This window comes from Sinocyclocheilus anshuiensis, unplaced genomic scaffold (assembly GCF_001515605.1).
Source record: "Sinocyclocheilus anshuiensis isolate Anshui unplaced genomic scaffold, SAMN03320099.WGS_v1.1 scaffold1018, whole genome shotgun sequence".
NCBI lineage: Eukaryota > Metazoa > Chordata > Actinopteri > Cypriniformes > Cyprinidae > Sinocyclocheilus > Sinocyclocheilus anshuiensis.
In genome coordinates this window covers 822,948-839,301 of record NW_015539893.1, presented here as the reverse complement: position 1 = coordinate 839,301, position 16,354 = coordinate 822,948, and the positions used below count along the sequence as shown (strand labels likewise).

Genomic DNA, 16,354 nt, shown 5'->3' with positions numbered 1-16,354 from the left:
GCCAATAGTTTGTGATTTTTTTTTTTTTTTTTTGAGGAACAGACAAGAATGTGGCAGCTGCGGAAGACATGAAGGATATTTACATGCCACAAATTATTTATTTTTTCACTTTCTCTTTATATCCATTGATTACCATACATTAGCATTCCAATCACCTGTATTGACTTGAACATTTTTTTTTTTTAAATCACATAAGATTTAAAATTTCTCTTTGGTGCTTTTACTATCATCGGTTATTTGCTATAACCAATGTCCTGTGGCTTTACTACTATCAAACCTGGCACTGTGCAACTTGATGCACCATAGCTGACATTATCTTTTTTTTTTTTTTTTAAGAAAAGAGCAGCTTTGAAGTTTACCAACATATAAAATGTCCTTCTGTGTTCGATAGATTAAAGAAAGTCATATGGGCTCACAGTGACTGTTATAAGTAAATGAGTATTCATGAGTATCGTTTTCTTTTTTGGGTGAATTATTCTTCCTGTTTACCCCACATGCTCAGCAAAACTCAGTTCGGTCATCAGCTAAAATAATCCCTAAAGAACATGACATGTTTTATGAACAAAGCATCTCTTGCACCATGTCTAATCAGTATGCACTAACACACGGTTCCTCCCTCCAGTTGGTGCTTTCACAATAAGCACATGTCGCATCAGCATGATGAAATAGTTGACTGATCCATGAAAGAAAGGAAAAAGACATAGTGTGTGCAGTCTCTCTGACACTGATGACCTTTAACCATATCACTAGGGAATATAGATAGAGACCTCCATTTATCTACATTATCAATAACGTAAACCGCCCCTTTCATCCTTAAATCATGAGCACTCTCATATTGAAGATGGGACATTTGATTTGCATGGAGTTTTGAAGGGCATGCATGTATGAGAGTATCTTGAACAAAAGAATCAGTCTGGTAGCTAACGTGGGTCATACATGTTAGCCAGTTTTTTAAACCGTGGTCCCCAGTCATTGAGGTAGTCATAGTCCTGGTCACCATCTGAGCCCATGGAAGCGATAGAGCTAAGACTGCCTGCTACTGACTCATCGCCCTCATAATCATAGACCAGAGCTGTATCGTATGGTGGGACGTTCGGGTCATTGTCAGCAGCGTCCAGGCCCTGTTGGGAGAGCAGAAAAAGTGAAAATTATCAAAAAGTGCATTTGATTTTCATTGTTCATTGTAAAGCAAATTTTGTTTTTCATCAGAATTTCAGAGAATGTGTACATTCATCTTCATTAAATTTTAATGGTCAAATAAAGTTTTATATTTTCCATTAATGTAATTAAATTCTTTTACTATGTTTTTTTTTTAAGTACTTCAAAATACTAAAATTAATGCTTGACTTATTGAGTGATTTAGCTATTCAATTTGTAAATATAAATTCCAAACTTTGACAGAGTTAAAATAGCACTTAATGAGGATTAGTAATGATAACTAAAACTTTTAGCAATTATTATTACATATTTAGGACTGCGAATAGTAGATGAAGATACTGGAATATACTTGTGGTGGTCTCCCAAATTTCTAGAGTGGTAAACACCTTGGTACTTTAAGAAAATATTATTTCTTTTAAAAAAATCAACTAACCGTTTCTAAGTAAATGTTAAGGAAATTTACTGAAATTACCCACAAGTATTCCAGAATGAATCTTATTTCCTATAAAAGAAACCTCACTTACAACATTGATGAAATCTTCGATGTCGGTCGGGTCTCCTGGGGGTTTGCGTGGATATGTAGGAGAAGGCAGGTTATGAGGTGCATCTTTCCTTAGAGGCTGTTTTCCTCTGGGCAGGCCGCAGTCTTGTGGGAAAAATGAGGCTGGGGCAGGGACCATGTCACTTGGGTTCCTCAGAAAATCAATATTAAATGCATCCTATTGGACAGAAACAGCTTTAGGTATTTCAGGAAGTTTACCTTTTCATCTCAAAGCAGATATAAATCCAACAAACATAACACCAGGGGCCTCATTTAAAAAATGTTGCGTATAAACCGTCCTAAATTTATTCTAAGATCATTTCTCAAAAGTGCCTAAGTGCGATTCAGAGAAAATGAATGTGTGCACAAAAACACGTGCGTACGCCTCTCTTCCAGATGTGACATTTATAAATCGCAAATTATCTTGAAATTGTGCACAACTGACTGGTGTCAGATCTCCGCTCCCTAATTAATATCATTACCATATAAAAGAGCACACGCCAATAGCCGAATTTCTATTCTTGAGAATGACGAGCACAAAGAAAAAAAAACTTTATTGAGTCTGAAATTGAGGTCCTGCAGGCGGAGGTAGAGGTTCGTGCGGGGACGCTTTTTATTTAATAATGTGTTATTATTCTGTGGACAAACAATGTGTGTGTGGTTACATTTTTTTCTATTGACTATTATCAAAATTACTACTTCTAGAAACAACAGAAATAATAATAATAATAACAATAATAGTAGTAGTAATTATAAAATTAATAAAATAGGTTTCCAAAAGTAAGAATAAACTACAAATTCAAGTAAAATTTTCAGTCATCTTATAAAAAGTGAGCCATCCTACTTTTAAAATCACTTGCTATGACAACTAATAAAAAGTTTAGTATCACGAAATTCTTGCAAAATGTTAAAAAACATTATTGAAAGAAAAACTGGACATTTCATATCATCATAAAATAAATTATTACACGATTATGGTCTGAAAAAACCTGCATGTGATTTGGCATTTCTTATTTCTTTCTTTAAAATCACTTGCTATGACAACTAATAAAAAGTTTAGTATCACGAAATTCTTGCAAAATGTTAAAAAACATTATTGAAAGAAAAACTGGACATTTCATATCATCATAAAATAAATTATTACACGATTATGGTCTGAAAAAACCTGCATGTGATTTGGCATTTCTTTATATTTACACAGTTTACTAATGCTGCTCAAATGTGCCATTAATGTACTGGCACAAAATGAATAGTGTATTTTATACAAATATAACTGATGTAAATGACAAAAACAAAGTTATGTCTCTATTCATTTTCACCGAAGCAAAGCAGCAGATGTTATAAATAAAAACAGTTAACAATGTTATTGAATAGAATATATTAAAACCGTTATTGCACGACATGGGCCTATTATTACACAGACAAAACAGTCGAGATGTGTTTATGCCTTTTTTTTTTTCTATTTTACGCATTGGTAGTAAATCAAGACTTTGCAAGTTCTCTTGTAAAATAAAATAATAAAAAAAAACAACATGGAATAAACTGTGTACAGAAAGTGAGTAAAGAACTCTCAACATTAGGCTACTAAAAAGGTCAGTTTAATCTCACAAAACCTCCCGTTAATAAAAAAATCTGACTACACTGCATCTTTGTTTATGATGAATTCGGTGCTTGCACGTACACCGCTTTTATTATTGCAGCTTAGATGTTCAAATAGCTGCAGTACTCCGACTTTGCCACAAGGAGAAATGTGTACGTCTGCTCAGACCCTGACGTGGCGGTAAGTACTTTTCCACGTCAAAGACCGTTTTTATAAATATGAACGTTGCCGTGGATTTTAGTGTATGCACACTCTAAGATCAAATCTGTGTGTACGCACATTTTATAAATGAGGCCCCATGATTTTGCAAGCATTTAGTGTGGGACAGGAGGCCCTATACATCTGTCCAGTCTATCAGGCTGCTGTAGGATCCATGTGTCATATGAGGAAAATCCCCAGGATAAATCAAAGTCTGTGACTCAGACAGGAGCTATGTTCAATGCTCATCCCATGATGAATGGAATACCACTGCTTACTGCATTTGAGCTCACCACACCATGTAGGCATATCGTTTAGAGAGTAGTTTCAACTTATCTGAAAAAAATAAATAAATCCAGTGGTGTGTTGTATACTGCACATTTTGACAAATGTAGTAGGTCATATGAGTATTCTACTGTGTATATACCGAATTTGTGCATTCTGTGCAAAGTAAATGTACTGTATACTGCAAAAATTGTAGTATGTTCATCTTGCATTCTCCACACCTGCTCTTATCTACGGTATTGTATGGTCTTTGCATAATATATATATTTTAAATATTCACGTTCTTAAAATTACTAGGTTAAAATACACTGTATCCTCATGTAAAGTGTAGTAAATGTTGTGTCATTGCTCTCACTTCATCCTCTTCTCCTCCTCCCTGCTCATCATAGTGAAAGACATTGTCTCGGATGTCATCGTCAGACACTCCGACCAGCAGACCTCCTTCTTTTCTAATGTTCTGCCTTGTGCAGCCCTTCACCGCCACAGCAAGAACAAGCAGTACTGGAAACACAAAAACAAGCTTTATTATGATGAATTTCAAGTATATCTACCACCAACATACAACATACTACAGCTTCTGCATATGCACTTAGATATAGCATAAAATAGTTAAATATAGTATATAGATATAGTGTTTACTTACACAACAGAAGAGCAATGCATCCCATAATAATCATAAGGGCAATGAAACTTATTCCCATTTTGATTTCAAAGATGGCTGCGGTGTAGCTCTTGCAGTCACCGAAACTGTCACAGGGACACACAGTCACGTTGACCAGAGCATTAGAAGAAAGGGAAGGAGAGCCAGAGTCTGATACGACCACAGGAATAGAGAATTCCCCTTTCTCTATGTCTATCAGTGGCTGGAGAACCACATGAGTCTCTGGTAACGTACATGTAAAGAGACAGAAGCAAAAGCAAAGAGTCTTAGCAGAGGTAGCCAACCCTACTAAGTCTCTAAAGCAGGGATAGCCAACCCTGCTCCTGGAGGTCTGCCTATCTTCCTGAAGACTTCAGTTCCAATCTTGCTCCAACACACCTGCCTGTTATTTTCAAGTAATCCTGAACACCTTTATTAACTAAAGATATTTTTGATTATGGTTGAAGCTAAACTCTGCAGGATGGTAGCCTTCAAGGAGCCGGGTTGGCTACCCTTGCTCTAAAGCTAAGGTTCTTGAGGTCCACTTTCCTGCAAAGTTTTATTCCAACTCTATTCAAATAAATCTCAACAAGCCAATCAAGGTCTTTAGGATTGCTAGAAAGCTACAGTGGTGGCCAAAATTATTAGAAAACTAGTATTTTCACCAGCTAAAAAATGGTATTAAGTCAGTCATTTCTATCTTTTGCTGTAGTGTGTCAATAGGAAATATCAGTTTACATTTCCAAACATTAATTTTGCCATTAATTGTAATAATCCAGTGAGATTTTTGTTTGCACAAGGAGTCTGACAGCAGCCAGTGCTCCACAGAGAGATCTGATCTAATCATCATCCAGTCTGTCTGGAATGACATGAAGAAACAGAACAAACTGAGACAGACTCAATCCAGAAGAACTGTGGCAATGTCTCCAAGATGCTTCAAGAGACCTACCTGCGAAGCTACCTGAAAAACTATGCGCAAGTGAACCGAGGGTAAAAGCTGCTTTAAACGCAAAGGATGGTCACACCAAATGTTTATTTAATTTAGTTATGAGAAGTCCAGACTGGATGATGATCAGATCAGATCTCTGTGTGGAGCACTGGCTGCTGTCAGACTCCTTGTGCAAACAATAATCTCACTGGATTATTACAATCAATGGCAAAATGAATGTTTGGAAATGTAAACTGATATTTCCTACTGACACACTACAACAAAAGATAGAAATAACTGACTTAAAACCATTTTTTAGCTGGTGAAAATACCAGTGTTCTAATAATTTTGGCCACCACTGTGTGGGCAAGTGAGTTTGATCAAAGTTAGTGTTAAATTCTGCAGGATGGTCGCCTTCCAGGAGCAGGGTTGGCAACCCTTGTTTTAAAGCAAGGGTTCTCAACTCTGGCGCTTGAGGTCCACTGTCCTGTAGAGGTTAACTCCAACCTTGATGAAACTCACCCGCCTTTCTAGTAATCCTGAAGACTTTGATTAGCTTGCTCAGGTGTGTTTGATTAAGTATGATGTACAATTAATTCCTTAAAAGTCTTCTTAACTTCCTTAATCAGCAAGATTTCTTGTTTAACCAGCTTCAACAAGTAGGCTAGACCAATAAAAATCATCTAGACAAGTAATAACCCAGCATAAACCAGTCTGATTCTGCACTTGGCTTCTTAACTAGCTTGATTATCCAAGACTTGATTGACCAGTTCCACCTGAAAAACCATGCTGGTTAACTGGCTTCACCAGCTCACTATGGCTATGCTGGTGCATCAGGTGTACCTGCACCAAACCAGTACCCAGACCAACCAGACCCCTCATGGACTTTCATACTAATTTAAGCTGGTTTTCAGCTGGGTACAAATATATACAAATAATGCATGTCTATGTTAATGTTTTACCATTAAGAGTTATGATGGTCCAGTTGGCAGCCACATTTTGATCAGCAATGTAAAAAGTGAAGGGGTCAGCTTGAGGGGACATGTCCTCATCCACAGCACTAAGCAGAAGGCCCAGTTTATCTCTGTCCCTGTCACTGCACACAGTCCCACTCAAGGGTATCAGCACTGGTGGGTAATCATTGGTCTCCCACAGATTGACCTCCATTGTAGCTGTTGCAGAGATTCCCCCAGCATCTGGAAAGTGAGTTATCATATGAATGATTACCATTTTTATTCAAACAAAGGCACACTGGTTATTTTGTGACAGTATAGTCACAGTATCAATTGTTTTATTCTGCTGTTATTATTTTGGTCTTTAGGTCTGAGGTGCTCACCCTGATCTATGACTTTCACAATTGCAGAGTAAATGTTGTTCCTGACGTGGGGAGACCGGGTATTGAAGGATCTCCTGGCTGTGATTTGTCCAGTTCCATGGTTAATAGCAAGCCAATTCTCAGGATCCTGAATGATTTCAAACCTGAACAAAAAATCACAATTCTAAGTAGGTCTGTACACACAAAGTTTAGATCATACAGTATGTAGCATCTGGACCAATCAGACACACCATTTTTCATTAGATTTAACAAATCAGTTATTCATTAGATTAACAAATAGTCACAGACCCCTCACCCAATAAACATACTGGGTGCCAGGATGTCTGCGAACGACAATAGGCCTCTGATTCCATGGCAACCAATGCTAGAATCATTAGTAATTTCGATTCAAGTTCCATATGCAAATTACCATGCTTTCACACAAAGGGTCATAAAACTCCCCAGTATTTCCAAACTCGAAAATGAAGCGCTTATTACAGAATTAATACACTTTAAAATATAAGTGTGATATGAATGGAATGCACTTAATTAAACAAAAATGTATTTATAGTTTAAATTTATCCCTTTCAGACCTATTTTTTCATTGAACAATTTTTTTTATCCACTTGATATTTGCTCTTCTCCAATATAGTCTAAAAAACAAGATTTGTGCTAATTCTTTTTTTTTTTTCTTTTTTTTCATGTCTACTACAATGGAGGCCAGGAGTGAAGCAACATAAAAATCCTCATATTTTAACCATACTTATGAAGTAGAGTTTGTGTACTAGAGTTGAACTAGTGTTTAAGATTTTGAAAAGAACACATACTGTAAGAATGAACAATGCAATAAGAATGTAGAAAAAAGGTAAGATGATATGAAGTCACAAAAAAGCTAACAAAGGATGTTGATCCAAGAACATCTCCTACATGGCTTCATTGTGCTGTCCAGTATAAAAGTATGTGTGGAATGATGGTACAGATAAGTGAGCCTCACCTTAGCTTGGCATTATCTGGATCATGCGCAATATCTGAGACCAGGACAGTCCCGGGAACAGTGGACTCTGCAACAGTCACTTTAATGGGGTTTTTATAGAAGACTGGGGCCTCGTTTTCATTCATCACTCTGACGGTGACTGTAGCACTGTGTATTTGTTCGTATGGTGCTTTAAGCCTGACTTCATTCTCTGCTTTGACAATGAGCTGGTACTCTGCCTGGGATTCATAGTCTAGTGTCTGCAAGAGAGTAGAGATGTTGTATTTGAAATTGAAATGTAGTGTACAAATAATAAGAAACACAATCACAAGCTTGGTTTGCCAGCTGTAAATGGCCAGTAACTGATTTTGGTAGTCCCATGGCCGCAGTCTTTAATTTACCACATTTGTGGCAGTAATCTCACCTTAACCACAGAAATGATGCCTTGGTTGGAAACTGGGTCTGTGCGGATGGCAAAGTGCCCTGAAGGATTTACGATGGTGTACTTAATCCTCCAGTTATCTCCACCTTTCTGGTCCTTATCTGTTGCATTGACCCTGCCCAACTCCGCAATGTACTTGTTCTCCATTGCATTCATGTTGTACTGCAGTCACAGAATTGGATCAAGAGCTCAGAAAACAATGATCAAGTAATCAAGTGAACATCACAGACTGTGCATGTTTTCAGTGTTTTCTGTTTTTTTTTTTTTTGTTACGTACTGTGGTAGGATGGAATTTCGGAGCATGGTTGTTAATGTCAGAGATGTGAATGATGGCACGACCGGTGGAGGTTAGGCCCATTCCAGACATGTCAGCCACCTGCAGAGTCAGCCTAAAGGACTGCACCACCTGACAACACATCAGGGCATGTTACTACTTTCTTTGTTTATACTTTGAAATCAGTATTTTTTATGTCTGCTGTTTATTTAAGACATTTTAGAGGGAAATAACCTACATCTCTGTCTAGTCCCACATCTCGAGTGTAGATGACTCCAGTTTTGTTATTAATGCCAAACATGGTCTTGTTAATGCTGTGGGGAGGGATACTCTCTTGTCCAATGATGAAGTAGCTCAGAGCTGCGTTTTCTGTCATTGGATCATCAGAATCTATTGCTGTAACCTGCATCACTGAAGTTCCTGATGACCGAGAACCACACAAAAAGTTTATGATACTTAAAGGGGTCATATGATGCGATTTCATTTTTTCCTTTCTCTTTGGAGTGTTACAAGCTCTTGGTGCATAAAGAAGATCTGTAAAGTTGCAAAGACTAAAGTCTCAAATCCAAAGAGATATTCTTTATAAAAGTTAAGAGTTAACCACGCCTACCTAAAACGGCTCGTTCGAACACCCCCCCACATATCTACCTCACTATGTGTGAAGATTTGCATAACACCACCCAGATGTTCACGCAAAGAAAGAAAGCGTAACTTTTAGTCTCACTGTAGACTTTTTTTTACTTTAAACCGCATAAACACATTTCATTACACCAAATACACAAAATAACGTTCTTTTTAGCAGCATCGTATGACCCCTTTAAGGAGATAGTTCACTCAAAAATCTAAATCCTGTACTCTCCCTCACATTTCTGTAGAATATGAAAGATGTTTAACAGAATTGCCATGCAATGAAAGTGGATGGTGACCCTGACTGCCAAGTTCCAAAAAGGGCAAAGGTAGTACCATAATGTACTATAAAAGTGATCTGTATGACTTGTGTAATATTCCAAGTCTTCTAAATCAATATGATAGCTTTGTGTGAGGAAGAGAACAAAATCTTGTTACTTAAAAAAATAGTCATGTCCTCCTGGTGAGATCATGATACATTTATGATATGCAAGAATGTCTTTGTTTGCTTACAACCAGAAATACAGTGCACTCGACACCAAATAACAAGGCATTGTGCATAAACTTAATTGGTTCTTGCATGTATTTTGAACATGCAATGTGGAACATAGAATAGAACAGACTAGACATTTTGCTAAATAACTTAATTTGAGGAGAAAAAAATCATACATGGTTCGATGGAAATTAAGTTGATATAATTTTCGTTTCTTGGATGAACTATTCATTGCATTGATGTGATAGTGTTTTCTTTTTTTAATATAAAATATTTATTTTATTTCTTAAAATAAGTTTTGAAATGCTGTTGTACATATCTTACCTGGAACAGAGAATTCAGGGATAGTGCCGATGAACTCCTTCTGGGTAAATTCAGGCCTGTGGTCATTCTGATCTAGAACGTAGATTTCAATGGTGGTGGGACTTTCCAGTCTCTCTCCACTTGGGGACAGTGCAAAAGCTTTGAGCTGAGGATATTACACATATAAGTTATTCAGCAATACCACATAATTCATCAAGCTTCACGTTAGAGTCTCTTATCTGTGACCTCTACTGTGGGGCTCATAAGCTCATAGTGTAAATCTGGAAACCAATTTAAATCGGGATAAAACAGTATGATAATTGTGAATAATTCAATAGAAAGAAATTTCATGATGTAAATGAGTAAAAAATATTTAAATATCAAGTAATGGATATTAATATGCACTATTTCTTGGTCACAGTTATTTAATTTGGAACAAAAAATGCAAATAGAAGCTTTCCATTTTCGCTGTGGTCTCTGACTTTTGCTTCCCTCTGTACATGACTTCATTATAAAAACACAATTTCAACAAACATGTTTACCTTAAAACTCTTGTATTTTTCCCTGTCCAGTGGCATTTTGCTCTTGATCCATCCTGTTTTTTCATCAATTTCAAAGAGGCCTTTGGGGTCCTGGTCAACCCCGGGTCCCTCCAGCATGTATATCACCTCCCCGGTGAAAACCTTGTCTGATTTGATCTGTGAGAGATCGGAAATGGAACATGTTACAGCTGTATGTTAAACAGCTTATCTACTCGCAGAGTGTGAGGATATGTTTCATGTTTTACCAGATATTTACCATGTGTGTGTTACACACAGGGCCTTGCTAATTCTTTTATTTTGCTGTATTGCATATATTTTAAAAATGTTGTTCTTTGTGATATTTTTGTCGATGTTCTAAACCAGAATAATATGACTCTCATAAAAGTTAAAATTATATCATTGGATAGTTATATTAATAAAAAATGCCTCTAGCTTCAATTAGTATGATCTAGTGAAATGTCTTTCTTTTTCACTCTCTTTTTCAGATCTATATTGAACAACTAATAGTGGGCTGTTTGTTTACCTGGACCAGATTTTCAGGGACCTGCTTGCTGTTTTCTGATACTCGGATTGGTGGAATGATCCAGTCTCTCTTGACCCTGACCTGTGGACCTGCACTCCTGTGTCTCCATGGGTGCAGCACAGCTGGGTTCAGATCGCTCTGTGTTACCTGCAACAAAACACATGGAGCAGTACTGAATCTGGATGCTCTTCAGTCACATGCACACAATCCACTGCAGTCTTTCTACATCTGAATAATTTATGTGCCACTAATGTCAATGAACTGCCAAAATAATGCCCCTGCTGGCTGATGTCATTAAAAAGAAATCTTTCTCCATTAAGGACTCAAAAGTACCTCTGCATTCTGACTTAAGTATTTTTCAAGCCAGTGTTTTTTATACATTCGTTTATACATTAATCATTAAATTATGCATTTTAATTTTATTTAATTCAGCATTCCCTTGTGGAAAAGAAGTGATCAATTGTATTGAATGTGCACTTCTAACTTATTTTATATTTAATATATGGAATATTTCCACAAAACTGTACTTTCAGATAATATAATACTAAAAAAATAAAAGGCCACTTAAGTGTACTTAATAAGTGTACACTTTCATTTCACACTTACACTTAAGAAGTAGGCCTACACTTATTTTGATGTGTTGACGTGTAAAATACTGTACTTTTAACTGTAGTGTATTAATATTACACTTAAAGTTAAAATATTTTTAATGTCATTACAAATATGTATTAAAACCATAACATACCAGTCTCAATAGAAATGATGAAATTACAGTACATATGCAGATGTACTTAAGTCTTATTTGAGTGGGCCAAAAAAGCACTTGTAAGTACAACTAATTGTATTTTATGTCAATTTAAACTATAATGCATTTTCATTTAATTGTAAATATCATGCAGTCAAGCATCGGAAAGCATTACATTCAGTTTGCACTTAAGTATATTCTTTCAAAGTAAACGATTTGCACACTTTTAAGAAAAAGTATGATAAAGTGACACAAAGGTTGTCATTTTCAGTCTCACAAACCTGCACTTCTATCACAAACCACTAGGGGTCTACTGCAGAAAATCCTGTATTAGACAACCACATTAATTTGGATTGCATTAAAATCCTTGATTGTTCTTGATTGAAAATCCATATGTTAATACTAGTTTTATTACTACATTTTATTGTACGGCTGCAGTTCTGACTCTTGTTCCAGCTTCAAAGTGCTTCCACAAAGTGGCGTCTCCAAAATGCAATCCAAAGTGCTTTGAAGGCCTGTGGGGGTGGAGTGAACCTAACTTACATTTCTTGTTTCTCTCTCCCCTCTTTTTTCATTGACAAACATATACAAGATCATATATTGAGGTCTAATGACTGCATTGATATGTTTATCCAAAATAAAGGGCTCATACAACACACACACACACACACACACACACACACACACACACACACCCACTCACTCACTCACTCATGCAGCTGTTTAGCAGGAGAACAGGCTCAGTTTTCAGCATCCAAGGTCTGTCACTCTGAAACACACTCTTTTTTGCCTGCACCTGACTGAGGTCAGAGGTTAGAGGTCAGCTACTAAATGTGCTTTAGTGACAAAATTCCACACACTGTGACAGAATTCTCACATACACTGACACGATGTGTGTCAAACAGTGAAAAATTCTCAATATGGACCAAGATTGATTTATGAAACTACAAGAACTATGTAACTGTAGTCGTTTGCCAAAGATAAATGTAGGAAGAAGTAACATTGTGTAAATGGCTTTGAGTAATAAATTGCTGCACTATCAGGGTCTAAAATTAACTGTTTACCACACCTGTCACTGGTGAGGAAATTGAAATTCACCAGCCATAAATACTTATATTAATACTACATTTATGAAACTATATTTATTATAATACTGTATATAGGATACCCTTGAAGAAAAGAAGGGTGCTTAATTGTATTGACAGTGCACTTGTAGTAATGTAAAAATGTCAATTAAAAGTTTTCAGAGTACATTATAAATCATGTTTGAATAATCTTTCGTTTTGATGTGAAGATGACATGTGAACTTGATAATAATTTGAACTGATTCAATATTACATTTAAGTTAATAGTATTTTAAAAGTACTAAATTGCAACTTCATTACAATTCTGTGATTATAAATATTAATAAATATACGATATACATATTTTAAGTAGAAATTACATTAAAGTATATTTTAGTTTATCATAAATGCTTATCAGTTTAACCATATTTCAAAGACAATATAAGTAATTATGACATTACATTTAACAATATAATTAAGATATAGTTAAGTGGGTCAAAAAAGCACTCTAAAGTTCAACTAAATGCATTTAATATAAATTTAAACTATAATAAATTTAATTTAATTGCAATTAACGTGATTAAGTGTTTTAAAACATTACATTCAGTTTTCACTTAAGTATATTCTTTTGAAGTATATTATTTCCATAAGCAGTCTTTTTAAAAGTATGCTAAAGTTTACTTCTTTTTCACACGGGTATTTTGTTTCAAATGGTTTATTTAGCTGCTTTAAGTAGCAAACAAGTCATTATGTCACTTTCAACATGCACATGTTGAAATTTTTATTTTCACAAAAAAAAAGAAAGAAAAAAAATCACATTGTGGTTTTGTTCCTCAAATTTATTTCTTTGTTTATTTATGTTAATAACAAAAAAAGTTGGATAATGTCCAAACTATCATTTTTACATTCTGAAGTATTATGATGCAATTCCTTAAAAAAAATAAAAAAATAAAAAAAACTTGTAAACTGGCCAGTACTCACCGAAGGCATTTTGTTTTTTTAAATATGCATTTGACGCTCTGTAAGTGTTAATTTCGGACCCTGTATGACAAATTACTAAGACCAAGACTAAGAACATCTCATTTAAGAATGCAACAACAATTCAAAACCATATCAAAATCTTAAATAGCAGCAATGGCTGTCATAGTTCTTTGATTTCCTCATGGGCGCAGCGGCGGAGCTGTTCCCTGATGGCACGCCTCTGAGCAGCCCATGCAGAATGCTGGACATCACAGGCATGCACAGACCCTGTTAGAGCACACTAATCTTAGAGCAGCCTGAATTCTCTATTCTGCTAGTGTAGTACTACATTAGACTCAGTATAAGTTGTTTACTCTTGTATTTCAGAACTTATTTTCCAAACAACAGTCACTTTGACATTTTTTGACTATTTGAACAGTCTCTGAACACACACAGACAAATAAACATGCAAATATTTGCATCAAAAGACAAGTTTAGGTGAATTCAGTTTGGTTCAAAGTAGCGATAGATCTGTATTGTTCAATCTGGTAACCAATATTTTGCTATTTTGAGACTATCGGCATCAATACCTTAACAAAAGTGGCCATTTCAACTAGTGTCACCTCCAAAAATTACTGTCAGCCGTCTGCTTTTTCTGTTTTCAGATATTTTGTTTGTGAATTTTGCGTACATCATTTTTAAAATAATTTTCATTTATTTGATGCATTATTGTGTATATTTAATTGTCATCATTTCTATTACATATTGACATATTACATAATATCAACCAGAAGAAATCTGGATACTCATGGCGCGTTGGATATTTGAGTTCCAGTTGACCGGGTTGTTGGGATTCAGTCCTCCAGATCAAAGTCTGTTGGTGGGAAGTCAGTTTTCTGGGTGGCATTTATAGGAGGTCTCTTGATATCTTTAACAGAGCTGCAGATTTGGTTACTTCTCTTATCATTTACCAATGCAGCTTTTATGTGTGTCTGCTAATGTACTTCCTCACCTCATTTAGGACATGCATGAATGCTTTTTAGTCTGTGCATTCTTATCTGAACTTCCTAGACTGTCCACATGGAGAGAGTTAACATTTGTTTCCACTACATAGAGAAGCAATGAGATTAAATTAAATGGTGAGTAAATGGACACTGCTTTGTCCTAATCTCACATCTCTCTCTCAACAATGTTTAAAAAACTGTTCAGATTTGACCAAATACTGAAGTCTGTGGATCAAGTCTGATTTAATTTAATACGTACTCAAATTCTTCCATTTTTGTTTCTTGTACGGAAAATTAAAACTCTGAGAGAAATGCTTGAATGAGACTCAAGTGAGATCTCCATTATCTCTCCTGAGCAACGTGAGCTGTATGTGAAAACATTTGCTCAAGGGAAGCACTAATCTATCACAGGGCTGAAAATACCCTACTGTCTGAACCATATACTAATACCCCCAGAGACGGCAGGTGCCATCCGCAGACTTTGTGGCAACCCCCAACCTCACTTTCAGTTATCCTACAGCCTACACTTATTTCATGATAGTCTTTTGAAGGGTCAGAGAAAGTGTAATCTTTTGGGACCTTTTAGTACTCTGGGAAAAAAAAAAAATTCACAGTTGTTGCTTTCTGTGTCACATTTAACCCAGTTTAGCTCTGCTTTTACCAGAGTAAGACATTCCTAAAGCTCCACACACATATGGCAGTGTCAGCTGGTCTGAACCATGGCACTGATGGTGCAGGCGTGACTAACAGAATGAGATATGCTACATTTCTGAGGAGGAGAAAGAACTAAGCGAGTGTGGAACACATTAGGCCTACGCATGTGTGTCCAACAGAGTTTTGAACTAGTTTTAGTGTTTGTTTGTTTTTTTGTCAAGAAGTCTAAATATGCAATTTAAGATAAATAAATTCTAACAAAAACTATTTAAAAAAATTCAATAAATAAATAAAATTACTTGGCTACTTAGAGACTAAAATTAGCTTTGTGGATAAAAACCTGCTGTATATATTAACCTCATCATTCTTGGATGAATGGTATGATTAGATCCCAAATTTTGTTTATCTTGGGTAACTGGTGTGAGCATGTGACTTTGTACATGTGTGATCCTGTGTGTGTGTGAGAGACAGTATAACATGACAGAATGCAGAGCTGGATGAGAGGTTGGAGGAGTCACACAGGTGGTCACGTTCTGTCATGTCATTCCTCACTAGATCTAGTAAGTGCCTTGTGTCCAAGGTCATCTCATTCTTTCTTTCTAATCTAAAATATACTTTAATGTAATTTCTACGGGAACTTGGATGTCATGTATTTAAATAATGTGTAATTACACATTTGTAATGATGATGTTGCAATTTAACACACTTGAAATATATTAATTTTAAATGCAATTTCAAATAACACACTACAGTTAAAATTAATTTAGTACAAGTGCATGTTTAGCATGTTAGTCAACACATCGAAATAAGTGTACTTCTTTAAAGCATGATAAAAGATTATTAAAACCATTATTTAAAATGTACTTAAAAGTGAAACTTTTAATTTGACATCATACAAAATTGCACTACTTAAAAGTGTACTTAAGTATTTTAAGAAACTTAACACTTAAATGGTCTTTTATTTCATTTCATTCTATTATCTGCAAGTACATTTTTAAAAAATATATACTTTTAAGATTTGTACACTACAAGGGAACATTCAATTTCTTTTTCTTTCTTTCTTTCTTTCTTTCTTTCTTTCTTTC

At 35.6% G+C, this 16,354-nt stretch overlaps 1 protein-coding gene across 1 annotated transcript in view; it reads right to left on the bottom strand.

The window, feature by feature from the left end:
• Positions 1-172: 172 nt before the first annotated feature.
• Positions 173-16,354, bottom strand: part of LOC107685865 (cadherin-15-like) — a 27,937-nt gene continuing 11,755 nt past the window's right edge. Inside the window, exons 5-17 of the mRNA XM_016482600.1 lie at positions 10,843-11,027; positions 10,320-10,475; positions 9,799-9,943; positions 8,593-8,774; positions 8,358-8,486; positions 8,063-8,242; positions 7,660-7,898; positions 6,687-6,829; positions 6,313-6,546; positions 4,426-4,665; positions 4,138-4,283; positions 1,683-1,877; positions 173-1,121 (exon numbers count right to left, since the gene is read on the bottom strand). Of these exons, the coding sequence (XP_016338086.1) occupies positions 921-1,121; positions 1,683-1,877; positions 4,138-4,283; positions 4,426-4,665; positions 6,313-6,546; positions 6,687-6,829; positions 7,660-7,898; positions 8,063-8,242; positions 8,358-8,486; positions 8,593-8,774; positions 9,799-9,943; positions 10,320-10,475; positions 10,843-11,027 (2,375 nt within the window). The 3' untranslated portion in view covers positions 173-920. The remainder of the gene's footprint in view (positions 1,122-1,682; positions 1,878-4,137; positions 4,284-4,425; positions 4,666-6,312; positions 6,547-6,686; positions 6,830-7,659; positions 7,899-8,062; positions 8,243-8,357; positions 8,487-8,592; positions 8,775-9,798; positions 9,944-10,319; positions 10,476-10,842; positions 11,028-16,354) is intronic.